This window comes from Hemibagrus wyckioides, linkage group LG14 (assembly GCF_019097595.1).
Source record: "Hemibagrus wyckioides isolate EC202008001 linkage group LG14, SWU_Hwy_1.0, whole genome shotgun sequence".
Taxonomy (NCBI): domain Eukaryota; kingdom Metazoa; phylum Chordata; class Actinopteri; order Siluriformes; family Bagridae; genus Hemibagrus; species Hemibagrus wyckioides.
In genome coordinates this window covers 10,759,996-10,778,723 of record NC_080723.1, presented here as the reverse complement: position 1 = coordinate 10,778,723, position 18,728 = coordinate 10,759,996, and the positions used below count along the sequence as shown (strand labels likewise).

The 18,728-nt window shown below is 41.4% G+C and overlaps 1 protein-coding gene across 1 annotated transcript; it reads right to left on the bottom strand.

The window, feature by feature from the left end:
* Positions 1–889: 889 nt before the first annotated feature.
* nuak1b (NUAK family, SNF1-like kinase, 1b) lies at positions 890–18,728 on the bottom strand. The gene is made up of 7 exons (XM_058408035.1): positions 17,535–18,728; positions 11,778–11,898; positions 8,529–8,680; positions 7,276–7,341; positions 6,978–7,097; positions 5,382–5,514; positions 890–5,237 (listed from the first exon to the last, which is right to left on the bottom strand). The coding sequence occupies exons 1-7, from the start codon at positions 17,781–17,783 to the stop codon at positions 4,189–4,191; spliced, it is 1,890 nt and encodes a 629-aa protein (XP_058264018.1). The 5' UTR covers positions 17,784–18,728; the 3' UTR covers positions 890–4,188.

The following is an 18,728-nucleotide window of genomic DNA, read 5'->3' as shown; positions in this document are numbered from 1 at the left end:
AAACTCCTTATCACCCGGCCACAAGGGTGTAGAGACTGCCAGACTGAATCAGAAAGTGCTTTAGTCATGAGCAATCTGACTCCATATCTGCTCGTACATAGTTAACAGCTGGGAAATGTGGTCCTGAAGGGTTAGCTTTCCCTGCAATTTAATGTTATGCTTCATATTCACGAGGGTCTGTTCCATTCCAGATCAGTTTCATTAACACAGGGCTGCACAAGACAGGTTTATAGGCAGAATAAATTTGACCTTACATCAGCCAGACTAAATGCAGCCTCTCTGTCCAGAGTTAGAAGGTCATTATGCTGTTTAGGGAGCAGCTTTGCTAACACAGAGACCTCAGCCAGGCCTGCTGGACTCTCTGGCACAGTGTCTGTACACTCGCGCTGCACGAGCCAGAAGTGTTCTCCTGCTCCTCTGCATCGTCCTCCAGAGACTCGCAGACTGAGCTGGCCGCCCACTTATCCTCCTCCCGCTGCTGGAAACGTGGATCAAATTAAAGTCAGCCAAGGCCGCCATCTCCCTCTTCTGCTGACTCCTCCTTCCACTAGTGGCCTGATCCTTTTCCCTTCTCTTCTACATGGCACTTAAAGACCTACTTTTTGTGGCTTTCTTGCTCCATGGAAAGCAATATGTTCTTGAAGAAAGCTTTAAGAGTTTATAGCATTTTCTCACATCAAAAAAAAAAACTGCACGATTTTTTCAGTGTTGTGTTTTATGTATTTTTTTTTCCTCTCAGGCATCAGTTTTCCCTTTAAAAGTTTGAATATATGCTTATGTTTCTTCAAAGCTGACACGTACGATCCAATGAATCTTTAGATATAGTTTCTGCTTCGTTTATTATTATTGAGTGAAAGTGTCAATATGCAAAGAAAAACTTCACACCAGCTACTTTGAAATGATCCATTTATTAACCAAGTTGATTTTACAGTGGCTTGGTTTTGCCATACAGATGATGACCACTTAACTCCTTCAGCTTTCACAGATAAATACAGGTCTTATCAGCTCCTGAAACAAACACGAATAACCTCAGCATGAAATAACTGCATTCCACACCCACTCACTCCTTTTCTTTTACCTCCCTGTCCTTCCAGGTCATCGCGTCTCCCTGTTTATAAACACCCACACAGTCTTACACAAGGCATGGAGTGGTGTGACATCAACCAAAATGGATTCACTACCAAAATAAATAGAGTATAAAAACACAATTGCTAAAATTACTCTTATTTAAAAAAATTAAAAAAAATAAAATAAAAAATGATCATAAAAGATAGCAAAGGCACTGAAACAAAAACAACCTTGGCAGTCCAGGTATTCAAATCAATAAAATGAAAAATAAAAAAAATGATTATTGTGGCTTTAGCCAACAACAGTAATGAATTTTTAACAAAAATAATACTTAAATAACATAATAATACCATCTTCTTGTTGTCAATAACAATATCCAGTCAAGTTTTCCTATAAGTAGACTTTCTGCTAACTAACAGATATGCACCAGTTAATTCCAGTTTGGCAGAAAGCATGTTTGCGGCTCATCCACTAATGCATAGCTTGATATCTTTCCTTCCTTTTTTTTGGTATGACCTTGTGGCATAGGTCACTGTGTGTGAGGACGTACTGTGATGACACTGTGGCACTTTGGGGTGATTTACAGTGTGAGTCATGTCCAGAAATTTCAACAGTGAAAAGAGCAAAATAAGCCTACGTCTCAGTGCGGAATAAGACCAGATATTTATTAAACCAGGCATTTAAGATGGGAGCATTTTGGAAAATTTTGGGAAAACTGTAAACTACTGTGAATCAAAGCAGCAGCTGAAACTGTATTGTCAAAAGTTTGGACTTTTGTAAGGATGTAAAGTGTACGGTAAGCAGCTGTATTGCAGTCAAGTGACCTTTTGATTAGATTTATGAGTTAATGTTATTAATTTAAGGTGAACACTGAGCAGGTAGGCTTAGCTTAGCCCTTAGTCAAATCAGTGATTGCCGCATCCAAGTTTCTGCCATTAAAGTAAAGTAAAATAAAATAATAAAGATTCAATATTTTGGAGAATCAAAAACTGAAATATAATTAAACAAAATACTAACATAGTATAATTCCTTCACTGTGAATCCAGTTGACAATACAATGCAATATAAAAATGCAATACAATACGATACACAAAGGGTGTCTCAGTTCTCTCAGTACCCAGGACCTCTGTTGCACAGAAAGCCTTCATATGTCCTACAGATGTTGGTCAGTTTGTTGTTTGGGAAATAAATCTGATATGTGCACTTCCTGCAATAGTTTGGGTATTTATCATTTTCAGCTGTCCTGCTGTGACTCAATGATGCTGGAGGTTTATTGGAGCTGAACAAACAAGAAACGCTCAGTTGAACACTAACATCCATGCACAATAACACAGGCATGTTTAAGAAATTCTTTCCTTTCAATCATTTTGATCTCATCACATGATGAGTAAAATCCTCATCCACTCACTTTCTTCATTTCTACTTATCTCATCACGCTACTTCAACACTTGCGATTATCTTTCCGCTTCCATTTCCAGTAAATTAATCATAAAACCCACTTACTGGAAAAGGCTAAATATTTTTTACCTACATTTACCTACCACTATAAACACATTACTGTCTCTTTCACCCAACATCCATACTCATCCTCTCTCTCTAGAAAACTGTACACAAATACATCAAGGCTAAATGAATGTAGACACTTACACTGATCACTGAGCAACAGTCATTCAACAGGCAACTAATCATTTAATTGTGTAGTAAATCACTTCATCCTGACAACTGAAACCAGTTCCAGTATAAACATGCCATGGCAAGGAGTCTGGGTTTTTTTTTTTTTTTGGAACTGAAACCAAAAACTGGACAGTTGTTTTGAAAAATATTTTTACCTCATTACTCTGAATGACACAGAGATTATTCATGAACAGTGGCTCTGTAATAGTAAATCGGTAAATGAAGCATAACTGCACTAGATCTAAAACACACAGTGACCTCAACTTTCCAGGAAAAACAATGGAAAAGTCCAAACTGGCCATTTCATCATGTTACATTTGTGGAAAATAAGAATTTGTATATTGAAACCCAGAAATGGAAACTAATAAGCTAGCTCTTTTCTTAAGATTCCTACAGGCACGAGTTTTTAAAAACCTAAGATAACACAGCAAAACAGAAACAAGGTCGCAGTGTGACGGCTTCAGAGAGGTCACGATGGGTAAGGAGCTTTAAAAGCCATCTGGCTCCTGCATAATGAAATAAAGCCTGAAAATAATCTTCAAAACGACTAAACATGCCTGATTGCTTAAGCTAACAGTGAGGTTTTGTTTAGGCGGTTTAATATGAAAAGGCTTTGCACTCTAAGGTCCTGGGTCTCTCAACAGTCAACACTTTAACAAATTAGCACATCTGGTGATGGCTCCAGCTGGCATCTCTCTCCACCTTAAGGAAATGACATACATAATTTCATATGAATTAAAAAGGCACTTCTTACATATTCTCATATATATATGGGATTGGATATAAGACCTGTAAGAGTCTGTCATATATCAGGCCTCTTGCCTTAAGTAGGCAGGTAATTTTATTTATTACCTAATTAAATAAAATAGCCATTATATATGTCAGTTCCATTTGAGTTTAAGGAGAGACAAAGTTCTTCCAAGACAGTCAGACCACACCGGTTCTGTATCGTTACATCTACGCATAATATTAATAAATAAATGACACTGACAGTTCATTTTGAGCAAGACCCTGGTTTTCTTTTTCTTTTTCATAGGAAGTAAAGATCACAACATGTGCTCTGTGTGAGTTAAGGTGCTTTTGTAAACATAGCTTGGCTCTTTATTCTGATTCGGAGCCTCCCGTTGCAGGGTGTCTATGTGTGATTTTTAACTCACTTTTTGCTTAACATGTAAACATTTGAACTCATCACTGATTTTCATGTGGGTCAAGGGTACTAGAGGACTAACAATCAATTTCCCTACTTCACAAATCTCAAGTCTTACATGGTGTATGTTTGGCAGTGTATAACTCTCTCGAATCAATCCACGCAAGCCTCTCAATCCGATTATCCCAGCATTGCAACTGGTCGTCAGAGATACACAAAACAAACACCTCCTCACACATTCTCTCCACCTTTCTCTTCACCTCTTCTCTCAAGATCATCCTCTTCCCTTTCCTCTCTCTCTACACCAGGTTGCTGCTGATGTCCAGGGCTTGCTGGTATACCTGTGTTACATCATCCAGGTCTCCCAGCAGGGAGAAGCTGCTGTTGTCCCCGGGTGAGCCGTGCGTCCCTCGACCGAACTTCCCTCCATGCAGGGCTGGAGCTGCCTGTAACCCTTTAAAGTTGGCCAGCTGGAGTATATTCTCAGCCGACGCACAGCCTCGGATGTTGGGCCTTGGGCCGATTTGGGGCCATTCTGCCCCACTGAAGGAGCTGTTGGTCAGTACGCTGCTGTCTTCCCCCACGATGCTGGACGGCCGGCTCTGGCTACGCCATAAACCTGAATCACCTGACGGAGTCTCACCGAGGGCAGCCACAGAAGGTGTGGCACTGTAGGTGGAGTACTTCCCATTGCGCTTCAGAATGCCCTTCCTCCCCACTGCGCGTTTGGGTGGTGAGCTGGCACCAAGTGGTGTGATACTGCTGCCGCTTAGCAGGTCAGAGGACTCGCTGCGCTCTGGTGATGAGTAGTACCCTGATTCCCGTTGTTGCTTATTTTTCAGGATGCCCTTCTTTGGGAGAACAGGCACCATCTTGGCCAGAAGTCCTCCTGTGAATGTAGGCTCCTCATCCTCTTGGCCAGCTGGAGACCCCTCCTCTTTTTCTGCACCTTCAGTGGCAGGCATGAGGTCAATGTCCTCCAGGCTGGGTGAGCGCTGCTCTTCAGAAGGCCGAGTTTTCAGTATTCCCTTTGGTCGCTTCAGGCCCAGGTTGTCATCCTCATCACAGTGGGGCATCCCTCCATCGTTCTCTTTCTTGCTCTTCTTAGGACGTTGACGGATAAGTGGAAGTGGTTCAGCCCGGGCTCCTTTTGGCACTCGTGGCTCTGTGCGGCTCTGCCAGTCGATAAGGCGAGCCAGCATGGGGGACCCCATGTCACGTTGGCTCTCGCAGTCACACACACTGTTCTTCCAACCCCAGTTCACCCACCAGTGATTGGCAATGTCCTCCACTGTAGCACGCCGTTCAGGATTCACCATCAACATCCAACGGATCAAACCACGAGCATCTGGAGAAGCATATAACCAGGTATAATTCAGAACAAGTGAGAAATTCCTTAAGCATCTATGACAATACTGCTTTAAATCTATGAGTAATCCTGGAATCTCAGAAAAAAAAACCTCTTTAGCCTTTCTTAAAGGAAAGCCTGTACCTGACGACTGCGTCGGTTCTTTGTATTCGCCATTGCTGATTTGGCGGATGAGGTTCTTATGGTCTCCCCCATCAAATGGCATTGTACCATAGACCAGAGTATAGAGCAGCACTCCAAGGGCCCAGCTATCCACCTGCAAGGCAGAGATAACACTGGTATCTGCTAACTCAGAACAATAAGGCCTAAGAGGTTGAAGAAATCCACATTCCACACTGCTTAAGGCGAGGCACTCTTGAGATAACAAGTCCCTTAAACACTAGCCACACACACATGATTAGGAAAGACAACCTGTTGCCATAGCAACTAAAAGGACTCTGCTTAGTATCACCTCCGTCAAAACACTGTATTCAAGCTTTACTGTTTTTGTTATGGTGAGAGATTATATATATGCTCTGCTAAGACACAAAAAACTACTTACATAGCTACAGCTATAATACTGCGAGCAGGAAAGGGTGACTAAGAAAGAAAGTCTAATTTTGAATGCTCTTGTGAAGCCTGTCCACTCTTTGATTACTGGTAGAACAAACCACCTCTAAACATCTTGCCCCGCACTGTACGGGTGTCGGGCCACAGGAAATCAGATAGAGAGCCTTGACTGATTGGACTTCCTCACAAATTATTTTGCTCAAGGCCTTCCTGACAGAGTCCGCAGAGATTCTGATCACAACAGAGTGACACAGCCATTGTGTGTGCCATTGCTATTTATTCCCCTTACTGCCTGTAATTTGTGGCTTTTCCCATAAGGGTACCATAATTTTGATTACAATCAAAACCCTAAGAAAATTGCTGCAAATTATAGTAAATTGAAAGCCTCTGCTTTTGGGTCTAAAAATATGAGCTGCACTTGCTAAAGATCTTTTAACTGCTACAATACTTTGTAAATGAGCTAGAAAGCACCTATCTCAAAAAAAGAGTGAGGAGGAAATAAAGAGAGATGGAGGGAGAGAAAAAAAACATACTTGGAAACACCATTTTCCCCTCCCCTGAGGAACTTATTTGAATGCTTTTGTGAGGACGTATCCAAGCAATAGCAATCATAAAAACTTCAAAGACTTGCTCACTAAGCATTTCCAAATAAGAACACTTTTTTTTCCAGACCAATGTTCTCATCTAGCAGGAGGAACAAGGAACACTGATCCTAGATCAGCTCTGTGAGATTACACCTAGCGCTAATGCAAAAGCAACTGCAAAGGTTATCAGTGTGTGCTGTAGAGTCTGTGCCAGGAAGTCCATGGATTAATCCAGAAGCATGGACAAACTTTTATACTTAAATGAATTAACGGCACATACTTTTTAAAGTAAAAAGGTCTTTCACTTTAGACATGAAAGTGTTTCTTTGGCAGTCCTGGGATTTAAATTCACAATCTTCACCTTAACCACTGGGTCGCTGCCAACAATCTGGGCTGGAATAATCCAGGAAAGACATAACGGATGCTCGATCCAGTGATTTACAACTAGCAGGAGATTCAAACCTTTGGTATTTCTCCATTATTAATGATCCAGAAATGTAGTGGGTTTGTTTTATGCAGTGCAAAGGTACTGCAACTGCAACAGCCATCATGAGTAGTACAGTGTTCGTAAAAGTAGATGTCCTACCTCAGGGCCACGATATGGCCTTCCATTGACAATCTCTGGTGATGCATACAGTGGGCTACCACAAAATGTCTGTAAGAGCTTGTCCTTATGGTACAGGTTGGACAAGCCAAAGTCTGCAATCTGTTCAGATACATTAATATGTTACTGGCAGTTCTATATCACTATATACAAAGGAGTAATATAATACTGGCAGCCAAGGTCTTTATTATTTAATGACAGTGTTTAATCTCTTCATTTTTCACATAATAGCAAAATAAGCAGCATAAGAATGATATATCAATCATCAATTGTCTATTACCTTTATATTACAGTTCTCATCCAGCAGCACATTTTCCAGTTTCAGATCCCTATGCACCACACCATTCTGTAAAAGAAAAAAAAAAGACATTTCTTACTTTATTTTAATCTTTACTTATGTATCTGCCAAACAATCCTATGAATGCCATCTACATACAAGAGTATTGCAGCAGCAACAGATGTTAACAGCTGAGATCACATCAAATATGTTCATACTAAGATAATGAAGCATTATTTGATGCTCTAACAAGTAAAGAATGTACCTAAATAAATATGACAACCTCCTCAGACAACACCACACCATTATATCTACTGAGGTCATAAGCAACATATTGAGATGGACCAACTAACATCTGCACCATAAACACACGCCTGTAATTATGGACTACAGCGAGTTATGTTCTCACACCAGCTCTGAATCAAAACCCGACTGTGTCATTAGTGTTTCCTTTAAAGCAGAAACTAACATGTGGGAAGCACTGCCTGAAGCACAGCCGTTCAAGATTAGGGACACAAGTTCAGTCGCAGCAGAGATCGTTAGTAATGCAGCAATGCACTGTACACTTCCAACTTGGCTGGCTTGGAAAGGGAACACATGTTCAGCAAGCATCTGAATGGAGCAGATGGGGCAACATGTAGAGCATGCCACTTCCTCTGCCATCTGTGCCAACCCTACATGATGGTACACATGTCCCACTGTACAGAATAATGATGACTCAGTCGCGCCTGGGTCACCACGGGTCACCTACGGGCTTCCCCGGAAAACTGAAATATAATCATTCCCTTCACACAAGTAGTGCAAGCCAGCTCGCAGTCGACGGGCCAGCACACAGCATTGTGTCTTTTGGGACTGGCCTCTAAATGGAGCACAGCAGGGGATCCAGGCCACGGAGGGAGGCAATGAAAGACCGGACAGAAAGACAAGAGGGGAGATTTCCAAGCATGCCTACAGGCAGAATGTGTGATATGTGTGGCCCACTCAATTATCTCTAGCTTCAGGCAACCCAGTAAATATGGACCTACCAGCTTGTCCCTTTAAACTAACGTGAATTCATGGCTCAGGATAGAAAGCGGTTAACGATCATTCCATCATTTAGAGATCACTTCTGAACATGCAGAAGCCAAAGACAACATGTGCACAGAGCTGATACATTTATGCGCTTGGCTTTTTCAACCGTGCACTTCTTGATCTGAACAAAGGTCACAAGGTGCGCTAGAAAGAGATTGAGGTTTAAAATCAGGCATGTACAGTACCTTATGGCAGTAGTGCACTGCAGACACGATCTGCCTGAAGAAGTGGCGCGTCTCTCTTTCCGTAAGTCGCCGACGCTCACTGATGTAATCATACAGCTCCCCCTTACTGGCATACTCCATCACGATCACAATCTTGTCCTTATTCTCAAATACTGCAACATAATACAAAACAGACTGTAAGGTAACTCGGTAAAAACAAATCAACAAAGAATTATGTGCCTGCGGCATAAATAAATAAAGGATATCTATTATCTACTGTGTATTTCCTGAAATACACAGCATGTCATGTAATAAGGATATGGTGCATAACATTTGGCAAACGTTCACGTGGAGAAAGACGCAGCCACAGAGACAACAATCTTCAAAGAATATCCTGTGGTCAAAAATAAAAATTTCCTGTAAAGTTTAATTGACGCTGCATCACAAATGAAAAATAATACACTCTTTTTAGGACATTTTTAAATATAAAGGCGGAAAAAAAGAAGAAAAAGAAAAGATAAAGTAAATATTTTTGACTGGACAGACGGCAGAGTTCATAGGGTCATGACTTAAACCGCTAATGAGCATGGGGCTCAGCGGTGGTGTAACGACAACAAACACAGCAAATTATAATGAAACCCTGCACCACACTTTCTGGAAGAGAAAGTGGTTGTTTCTGTCAAAGCCTCAAAATTCCCAATTCTCTTTATAAAGAACACTCCACCCTGAGATGAGGCCAGCAGGCCGTCTGCAGAGAAACATCAGCTCACTCAACTTCACTTTTCTGTGGCCTTCAACTGCAAGGCAGGAAGGTGGAGCGCCAGGCCTTCTGGGAATTGTGTAAGAGGAAAACAAGAGAGAAGAGGAAGAGAATGCTGAGAGGGCAGGAGCTAACACAGTGCCACTGTTCCATTGCTATAAATCACGCACTTATCACACTGTTGTGGAAAGTAGCAAGCAGCTGATAGGTGCGACAGCCGTTTGCACGTTGACGGGGAGCAGTTATTCAAAGCCAAAACATAGATGTTTCAAAATAGCTCAGTAGTCGTTTCTACGACCCATTTCATCAGTCATGATTGTGTGCCTGATGATGATACTTTAATGGCAGGAGTCTCAGGAGCATATGGGAGTTACATACTGGGAAAAAAAACAATAATTTAAACACTGTAAAATGTGAAAATCAGTTTTTTTTTCATGCTTGCAAATTTTGTTATCAGAATATCCATAAGTTAAAAAGTACATATACCAAATATTATTAAATACTAGAACATTTAAACTACTAAATAGTACACAGTTTTCTACAAGAAATGACCCAAATTTCCACATACATGTGAGTAAATGGGTTTAATGCTTTCTCTGCCTGACATAAACATGTTTTATGTTATGGGTGTGAGTGTCTTGCTATAATTACACCACTGAAGTGCAGGAATAATGAAAACTGAATTGAAAAGTGCATCATGTTCCCTTTGGCGCAGTGTTACAGGGAGCAGAAACCATGTTTAAATCCATTTAGAGTAAAACACCTTTAAATGCTTTTTCTGTTCTTTCCTGATTCTGGTCTTCTACAGCTCCACTGGGACAGAGACCTTGTGCCAGGTGAAGTTCAGAACCCATGGCCTTGTGGCTCTTTCAGTTCATAATTGTGTTCATTAGCTGTGACCTCTGACCCCTTATTCCCATTTCTCACTCATCCTACAGGGAATAATTAGGCAGATTACATAACCTTAGGCAGTGACACATTGCTGGGTTCCACTTGCCCATCACTCCGGGTCTTTGTTCAGTAGCTCTGCTCACAACGTTGCAATTACTGAATATTGTTCCTGAGCTGCTCACTCCTTTCAGACTCCACGACACGATTACACACACAATTCAGGCAGCTATAATTACTACCACACAAGTGTGTATACTGACTGTGCTGTGAAAGCAAGTAGCATCCAGCTCTGGGTTAGAGGAAGTTCTGCGTTTGCTTTTCTTTTTAAGCTTTAAAACAGAGAAACCTACTGCAGAGTCTGAAATGGAAGCAAGAAGAAGTGGGACGTTCAACTGGTGACATTGTAAATGAGTTTATCTGGATCACATCTGGATCAGCTTGTCTCACATATGCGATTAACGGTTGACAAGGGTGTAGCCAAATATATATTTCTCTGTCTATAGGTTTCAGTGCTATTTTGGGAGGAGGCCAAGCCACAACAGTAAACACAATTTAACAAGATAGACCAAAAACCATGCAGTATATAAAAAAATAACAGAACTGTTGAAGTGGTAATGGCAGACAAACCAGTATACACATAGACACTAGCTGCCTGACTCCAGAGGCTCATTTGGATGGGTGTTGTCTCCTAATCATCATCTCAGACATTCTGCAATGGGCCAACCACAACACGGGTTGAGTTATAACATTACACCGAGGCAAATATCACTCCTCATCAGACGCTCACCACTTAATAAACACAGTCTCTGTGTTTATTATTTGTAGATTGTGTGAAACAAGAAAGCACCAGTTAGCTAATTCCGTGTGTGCCAGCAGAAGGACATGAAAGCAATATTCCTCTAGAAATCAGGTACAAGGATCTCAGACCATGAATCATGCTACATACACGTAGAAGAACCTGAGGGCTGTTATTCAGAGTCACTCAGCTGTTTGTTTTTAAACGCGACCCACCCAAAGAGCCGGCTGGATAAAAATGTATACATCAATGCACTAAAAAAGAAAGAGCGCAGTACAGCCCAGGATAAGTCATTTATTATTAGTACTAAGAAGGATTTTAGTTATTTATTGAAACAATGTTTAATTCATAGCCAAGTCAGAGATGCGTCAGCACATGAGGGTGAAATGAAGACACCAAGAGCTCCCTCTGCTTCCCAGAGAGTCTGCTTCCCAGCTGCTCACACAGAAACCACCAGCAGATGTCTGGCTTCAAGATCAAGAGGATTGGAGGAGACCCCTTATATGTGTGGAAAGATGCCCACAGACACCCTTCTCTAGTGCACACACAATCAGATATTTGCTCATACACACACAGACTTCCAAAAGCACACACAGACAAACAGATGATTAATAACAGAGCTAACAGTGATGATCTAACAGTAACATCTTTAGCCTGAAACGTTCCATCATGGCACAGAAAACACAGCACACACACAAACAGGCAGACAGATGAAAGTCACTGGAACACTGAGCTGAACTGAGAAAATTAAAATCTGCCGTTTGAACAACAAAGTTTGGAAGATGCATTCAAGCAGTGACATGGATTTGAGGAAAAGACAAACCTTCATATATAGAAATGATGTGGGGGTGACGGAGGGACGACATGATCTCAATCTCCCGACGGATGTGCACCATGTCCTGCTCATCTTTGATTTTTTCCTTCTTAATGGACTTTATGGCAACCTGTAACAATAAAATGGATTAATGCGTTTTAGTCGTCACATAATTCATAGAATTTAGTCATCAAGCCATCAGTGGTAATGTTTACAAAACCTGCACAAGTATCCTCCCCTATTTTCCTCCCTTTCTTCCCATTTTGATTCCCGCCTAATGACTAATTCTTCCCATCACACTGGGAATGCATCCTCCAAGACTGCAGCAGGAGCTCAGAAACCACGACTGGTCAGTAGACAGCATTTGACATTCTGTTCACCCAGAAAGCATGGCCAGTTCTGTGCCCTTGACTCCCAATCACAAATGGCTGCGTCATCTTCAGTATTCGATGTTGTGATGATAGTGAACACTTTTATGTTGGCCCACTCAGTAGTACACAATAATATGACAGAAGCCATTTTCATGGGTATTTTCTGACATTAAGGCACAGAGACATGCCAAGAACTAGTCTCATTATCAGAAATGATGTTTATTGTTTTTTTGTCACTTTGGTAAGTGTTATATTTGTACAGTGGCTATTTCCTAATGTTTTGTTTAGCCATATCTGAATAGTAAGAAATGTAGTTGTTTATAAAAATGTGTCTTTTTATGGTTCATGCATTTGTCAAAGTAGTCATAGGCATGCTCCCATAGTATGAAGGTGTGATTCATTTTTGAGGGGAACTGGAGCAACTTCATGTCAGCTAATCAGATAAAAGTTCTTCCCCTGTGCGTGGAATGATGGTATATAAATGATAGCAGTGTCTAAGTACACAAAATTGCATGTGAAAACTTAACCAACAAACAGAGCAATAAGACCAGACCACCCTCTCTGACCTTAACCAAACTTTGGAGAGCGAGGAATGGACCTGACCCAACAAGCACCGACCTAAACATGGGGCCCAGTACTTCAAACCTAGCCATTTCATTCAGTGTGTCATTTTCAAAGCCTCCTTGGAGAAAATGAAGGCTTGCAGGTTGGAAAAGAGCACAGGCCGTGGTGCAGTAATGGAGGCCCTCGCTGTGTCTTTACTCTGCTCGTGTGGGCGGTGAGGATTGGGCAATGCTTTCTCACTGAGACTCGGGACCTAAGACAGCTTTCCCTCTAATAGATGGATCGGGTTGCACTGCAGAGAACAGATCCACATGTTTCGAAGAATAGGGAGCATGCAGACTCCATAACATGTGCATGATTCCACATGCTAAACGAGAGATCCCTGTGTTCGAGTATAAGCCTTAAAATGAATATAGATAGCACAAGGTAATGGTCATAGTATGTGAATATCCTGTGACCCTGGCTCTATTTCTGCGATACTGTGTAATGATCTCATAAGCGTTGGTCCTCCTCTAATCACTGTGACATAGTATTCTTGGTAAAATACAATGTGAGGATTCCTAGAGAATGTTCATATTTTACAGAAACACAACATTACAGATTGCACTGGAGATGACAGGCTGGGGAAAGCAGCTCGTATGCTGCTGTGCTAATTTTCCTTCCCAGTTGCACGATCACCTGTTCGTCAATTCTGTTCAGCTCAGTCGTTGTAATTTCCTGCTGTTTGTTTGTGGCTATGGCTGTGCTCTAGTCATGGCATAGTCTATGATTTACACGGAAAGATGGGTATCTTCATACATCTGTATTCATTGCTTTACCTTCTCCTTTAAAGTAAATGTCACTGCTGAACTCAGAATTTAATTTTAGAACAATGCAGAAGGGAGATACTGTGCTGACAGGTGTGATATATAACGGAAAAGGAAAGGCTGGCAAAGATTTTACTGGCTAACACACTCACACCCATGTGCTTCATGACATTTATAGAGTTGACACAACACTGTGAAGTGGAATTAAAGTGTTTATTAGGGAGAATGAACACCCAATATGAGCTGTGTACCCAGGAAGTTGTTCTGTAACTCAATTGTATGTTATGTCACTTCTCAAACAGGTGATTTTACTTTGCCAATACACAAACACAAACTGACAGCTGGAAGTGAATGAATGGACTAAAACAATGATTTAACTCAAAAACTTTGTCCACATTTCTGTTTATGAATTATATTTCCTTGTATGATACTTACCAGAACACATGTAGTTCAACCTCGTAAGTCAAAACAAACGTGACGGCTCCAAAATCTTTGCTTTTACTAAACACGATGCAACAGGAACTTAATGACATGGTATAAGTCTTGCCCATCCATCTTCACTAGAAGTCTGCTGATAAATCATTTCTTCTAGTCTAATGATAGGATAAGAAGCCGGACAACTGTACGCTTTGCCAAAGGAGGAGCCCTGTGCACTGAAGCCCTGCTTTTTACTGAGAAACAAAAACCACATGCTAGGCAGAGCTGAAGGTAAATTATGCAGCACAGCCCTATAAGGAAACCCAACCGGAATGGCTTAAAACTTGATTACGTGGAATAAAATGGTATAAATAAATACATAAATGGGTCCAATTCACTGCACACTCAGTTGAAATCTTTGGAGTTTTATTGGTAAGACACAGCAAACTGTTTTCCATTATCTCATAAAGTTTATCCAGAGCTCAGGTATGTGCCTCCTGCCAGCCCCACAATAATAGTGTAGGAATGTAAGGACTCCAGAGGGGCCTGGTGTGGACAGTGCTGAACTCCCCCTTCAAAATACGAACATTTTTGTATTCTAAAAGAGCTGCAGTCCTCACCCCAACAGTCTTACATTGGGGTAAAAAAAAAAACATCTGGATCTGATCCAGTGAAAACAACTCTGCCTCCTGTTTAGTAACAAGACGATCTGAAAACCTCCCTCTACTTTAATGTCTCTGACCAGCTGACATTTAAAAAAGAAATGTATTTCATCCATTTGAGAATGGTTTCCCATTAGAGAAGCATGTGAAAGCAATTGGTCATGTGCATCGACGGCTCATGTCCCAAAAATGCTTAATCCCACCTCTTAGTACAGCTGTTCATGTTAATGTGATACTACCTACAAAAATACAGGCTAGGCTAGACATGTGCATGCCTGCTATGAATAAACTTCAAATAAAAAATCATTTGGATTTTGTTATGACTGTGACCAATCCACTGTGACATAAAAATAAAACAAGAGACCAGGAATGGACACAGACAGACCCAGGTCAATACTGTATCTTCATCATCCGGCAATCTATTCTGAAGAAGGAGCACCATCTTCATCTCGATGCAGGACCAGCTACAGCGATTTAAAAGGCCCACATTTCTCTTAAGCACATGGTTTTTAAATAAACAATACACATGTGGAAAGAAACATATTGAGGTGATGCTTATTTTTGCTGTATCATAACTGATATTGTATTAAACATGAATTTTGTGTATTGTTAAACCCTGGCTGGATTAATTGTCTAATCGCACACCCAGTGAATAAGCCTGTGAGCTGCTGTTAGAACCTAATAACTAATGCAATCCGATCAGGAACCTGATTAGGGTTTGAATAGTTACAATACAGATTTGAAAGAAGATACTGATCCTAAATCAGTATTAATAGAATTCAAATGACTTAAACTCTCCATTAGATATAAACTTTCCATGGCATTTTCATTCTCTGTGTAATATGCTCTTTCACTACCTGTCTTCCATCATCCTGTCACCATAACCTTTTCCCAGTCTTTTAAAGGACATACACACACACACCTCGTCGGAGCACACAGTCACAAGAGGATATAACACAGACTTTGTAAATCACTCTCTAACGCACACCTGTGTGGCAACACAGTAATAATGTTCATTTATATAGATGTACATTATGTACACACACACACACAGAGGTATATATATAGGATTGCAGTGGTTGATAACAGGTTGTGGCTCTTGAAGGAAACCTCTGTTCCTTAGAGAGATAACACAGGAATGTAAGACTGTATCTGTTAAACAAATAACTCCTGGTCTCGGTAACACCACACAGGCAGACTCATACACACACTAGAACAATAAACTTCTGTTTTCAGTGTCTATCCTCAGACAGCAGAAAGAAAACATGTATATAAAACAAATCAAAAGTGGCTCAAAGTGAAAGTGAAAGAAACTTGTTCGATGGGGAGGTGGGATTGTCTTTCAAGGTGTCATGCCCTTTTTCCTCATGCTGTAACTCAACTAACTCTTGCTAACAGTCAGAAAAAGTGAGGTGAAGGATGTGTTTGTATACACCTCTCTCCAAAGCTCTGGTTTATATTTAGCTTTATGACCCAACAGTCATTCACCAGACACAAACTTGGTCCTGGCGTTGGGCCCAACATACCCCAGCCTGGGGGTGCTGTGTGCTGTGCGTGTTTGACTTAGTGGAGGGAGAGAGCAGACCTCGTTCTGTGTGCTAGTCAAAAAAAAAAGAAAAAAAGAAACAGAGTACACAAGCTACACATTCATAACAGAGCAAAAGGCTCCCAGGGGATATGCTATTGCAATAGCGTCATAACATGCCATATCAGTGATTTGTGCTGCCAAGAAGCATGAGTCTTTCACAGTCTCTTAAACACATTCACCCACCCAGAGGAAAAGATCATTCCTTTATTAATAAACAATAAAATCCATAAGGTGTATGTGTGTGTGTGTATGTGTGTGTGTGTGTGTGTGTGTGTGATTAAGAAAGGGCTACACTGCTTTCTTTACTGTTTGACACAATTTTGACATGTCACCTAGCAACTGTTATCGTTCCCAGTTTTGTTAGTGTCTTTATCTCAGTATCTCTAATATACATGGTTTGATTCACTATGAATGTGAGCTTGACCTTGCTGCCATATAACTCAAAATGCTTTAATATTCATACTCATGGTGAAAAACAGGACCAAGGAATGGCAAAACTATACCCGGTATGTTTCCATTAGTCATTCTCACTGCTGATCTGAACAAACAGAGGTGTATGGAAATGGCCAGGCTGTATTACACATAAGGTACATGTTGCTTAATGCACAAATGCAAAATATCAGAAACATTGATGTCTGTCTAAGTGAGCTAAATGCCAATAACCAGAAAGTTGCATTCTCTCAGTGTTGAAGTCATTCTCATAGTGCTGAATGTACACATAAAGCTGACCTTTTATACACACTGAAGGAATTCCTTCTACAAAACTATTATTATTATTATTTTCAAGCATACTACCTTCTTTACGTTTGTCCTTGAATCTGACTGTAACACACTTTTCAAACTCTGCCTCAAAGACTAAAATAGAGACACGTGGGTGTTTAAGTAATGCACATCCACATCACGCGCCGTTAAGACCTGAGAAACAGCTGGCCGAGCGCGTGCCCGCAGCCCTGGTTACACACTGCGCATGCGCGCTGACCACAGCTAACACAATTCCCTGGAGGAGAAAAAACGCAGTACATCATTTTACCAGCTGTGCTCGTTAAATTAATTGCTGAGCTCTTTTCTTTCCCTGCCAACTTTCACTGAGATTGGCTGCGGCTATACTTCGAAAACTGTTTATAGCAGAAACTAGCATAAAAATAACATAAAATACTGTAGGCTAATATTTAGATATGGTACAGTGCTACTACGCAGGTATATGGCTTGCCTGCTAAACTTTAATGGAAACTAGGGGGGGAAGGAAACATCAGCCCAGACTGCTGAATTCTGGTGCAACTCATCTCCCTCGGCTCATCAGTGCCAATTCATTCATTCATCAATTCATTTAAAGTGCAAAAGAATGAAGCAACACTCACCACTCTCCCTGAGTGCCTCTCGATGGCCTTCTTCACTTTGCCGTACGTGCCTCTGCCCAGCGTTTCCAGCAGCTCGTAGCGGTGTTTCAGGTTGTGTTTATGGTGGTGTTTCTTCACTCCCGAACTGCGCTGGCTCTCCCCGCCCGACTGAGGTGAAGCGGCGAGCGGCTCATCGGCTCCCGGTTTCCCCGGTGACCCCTGGAGCGCCTCGACATCTGGCCGACTAACATCCATGTCCTCGCAGGACATCAACTCTTCCTGCTCGATTAATGTTTATATCCTACTACCTAGCTTCGAAGTATCAATAATAGGTTAATACGCCTAATTATAAGATATATCAATAAATAAATAAATAAATAAACAACGACGAAACGTCTGCTTGTAGCCTATATCATGTTATATGCTGACATATAGTAAAAAATAATGAGTGTCAGTGATTACAAGGATCTCTAGTGATCCCTCATGATATATATCGTGTAGTTATTCTACCTATAGCCTATTCTACCTATCTAAAATCTATTCACTAGCCTAAAAAGGTCCGAGCAATGACAAAAGTGGCTAATGATGCTAATAAAGAGGACGGGGTCGTTAAACGTGTAAACTGGCATCTCAGGTATATGATGCGAGGCATTTTTAATATGAACACTAAGTCTATGAATTAAGAATCGGACGCTAATTGTCCTGTCGGTACTATTTATACACTTGCTGTTAGGCATTTAATTCATTACATTACATTAAAAAAAGATACAATTAGCCTGAATAACGTTATTTCACCTATTCTTAACGTATAAAAGCGTCCGTTCTCGGTATCTAACCATGGCCTCCCCCGGTATTTCTTTGTTTACCTGGGACACCTCATAGCCTACAATTGCTATCGCTCGAATTCACCAAAAAAATAGCGCAGATGAAAAAAAAGAAAAACACCTAAAGCGTGACTGCTTGCCGTGAAAGCAGCGCCGAGCTCGGCGGTCAAAGTGCGGAGGAGCCTCATTTTGTCGTCGGCTCGCGCGCCTCGGCGTCACTCATCTGGCTTCCGGCTGCGGCGCGTGCGGCGCTCCGTGACCACGTCGAGGTGAAACGCGCGCGGCTGCTGGCGCTTTCAAACAGCTGCGCCCGCTTCAGCATGGCCATGGTGTATATCGCTCCTGTGTCTCTCGGTGTCTGTCTGCTCTCCTGCTGCCTCATAGACAGGAG